Consider the following 1,762-nt stretch of genomic DNA (forward strand, 5'->3'; position numbering starts at 1 on the left):
CCCAAGGACACCGTCCCCCCCAGCCTCTGGGCAGCCCCCAAGCTCCCTCTGCGCTGGGCTCCGGCCACCACTGCCCCGTGTGTGGCCAACACCTCGGTGTACAACATCTCCGGCTTTGCTGAGCTGCCCGGCCACGTGCAGGAATTCATGTTGTACAAGCACTGCAGGTCCTTCCCGGCGCTGCTCGACGTCCCCGACAAGTGTGGGGGGCCTGAAGGGTCCTCCAACATCTTCCTGCTCTTGGCCCTTAAGTCATCACCCACAAACTACGATCGGCGAGAGGTGATCCGCAAAACCTGGGGGCAGGAGAGAACCTTCCAAGGAGCCCTCGTCCGCAGAGTCTTCCTCGTGGGAGTGTCCCCCAATGCCCGGGATGCCAAGAAGCTCAACCGTCTGCTGCGGCTGGAGCAGCGGGACTACGGGGACGTGCTGCAGTGGGACTTCAGGGACACCTTCTTCAACCTGACGCTGAAGCAGGTGCTCTTCCACGCCTGGCTGGAGGAGCGCTGCCCCGGCGTCCGCTTCGTTTTCAACGGGGATGACGACGTCTTTGTCAACACGGACAACGTCGTCCACTTCGCCATGGCCAGCCAAGGCACACGGCAGCAGCACCTCATGGTGGGATATGTCCTTGCTAACACTGGACCCATCCGCCATCCGGGCAGCAAGTACTTTGTGCCGACGCAGCTGATGCCCTCCAACACCTTTCTGCGTCGGTGGCGGGATCCTGATGTCCGGCTTCACCGCCCGCGTCATCGCCCGGGAATCGCAGGACATCGAGCTCTTCCCCCTTGACGACGTCTACCTGGGCATGTGCTTGGAGAAGGCGGGGCTGCCACCCGCTTCCCACGACGGCATCCGCATCGGTGGCGTGTTGGTGCCGCCCAACGCCGACCCCTTTGACCACTGTTACTACCGGGAGTTGCTGCTCGTGCCCCGCTTCCTGCCCTACGAGATCCTGGTGATGTGGGAGGCCATCCACGAGCCCGGGCTGCTCTGCGGCAAGAAGGTGGGTGTCTTCTAGGGCAGCCGAAGAGGAGCCGGAGCCGGGGGGAAGTGGTGTTGACGCTGGAGGCTGCTCAGGCTGCGACTCTCCCCACATTCCTGGGAGCTGCTGCTTGGGGGGAGTACGTCCATCCTGAGCACTGCTGCGTGCCACAGGTGCCCATCCTGCCCCTGGCCCATTCCTGTCTGGTTTTCCCCCAAATCTCCTGTCCCATGACCAGCGGAGCTCGAAGGCACCGGGGAGGATAAATGACGTGTTTGTTACTGAGGACGTGGGCTCTGGTGCCTTCCTTGGGGACAGGGGTGCTGGGAGGATGGGGCTGGTTTGGGGAGGGATCACGGGCTGAGGGTGGCAGCGAGGGGAGCCCCAGGGAGGAGATCTCCGTGCAAAGCCCCCAAACTCCCTGCAAAGTCCCCAGCCCTGTGAGCAGGCAGGGGGTCTCAGCGTTCCTTCCCCACAGCACACGGGTGTGCGAGTTCCCTTCCCTGGGGTGCACAGTGTCCCCTCCTGGCTCTCCAGGGTGCATGGGGTCCCTTTCCTGCTCTTTGGGAGGCACATGGTCTCTTGCCTGGGTGCACAGGGATCCCTTCCCAGCTCCCCATGGCCCTGGGGTTCTTGGGGTCCTTCACTGCCACCCACCCCAAGCTGGGGGATTCCCAGCAGCAATGCCCAGATAGCTCCTGCCTGCCTCCTGCGGGACACCCATCCCTGGAGCCTCCAGGCTCCTCCTTGGAAACATGGCTTGGCTGATGTGCC

General features: G+C 63.6%; 1 protein-coding gene across 1 annotated transcript; it reads left to right on the forward strand.

Moving 5' to 3' along the window:
- Nucleotides 1-6: 6 nt before the first annotated feature.
- LOC104271044 (UDP-GlcNAc:betaGal beta-1,3-N-acetylglucosaminyltransferase 3-like) lies at nt 7-1,024 on the forward strand (the record flags this gene model as incomplete). Its single annotated transcript, XM_009865591.1, is given in 2 exon segments — nt 7-701; nt 703-1,024. Coding segments are annotated over 2 exon segments (1,017 nt in total), but the record flags the coding sequence as incomplete, so codon positions are not given.
- Nucleotides 1,025-1,762: the final 738 nt, after the last annotated feature.

The sequence above is a fragment of the Apaloderma vittatum genome, unplaced genomic scaffold, assembly GCF_000703405.1.
Source record: "Apaloderma vittatum isolate BGI_N311 unplaced genomic scaffold, ASM70340v1 scaffold36392, whole genome shotgun sequence".
Classification (NCBI taxonomy): Eukaryota; Metazoa; Chordata; class Aves; order Trogoniformes; family Trogonidae; genus Apaloderma; species Apaloderma vittatum.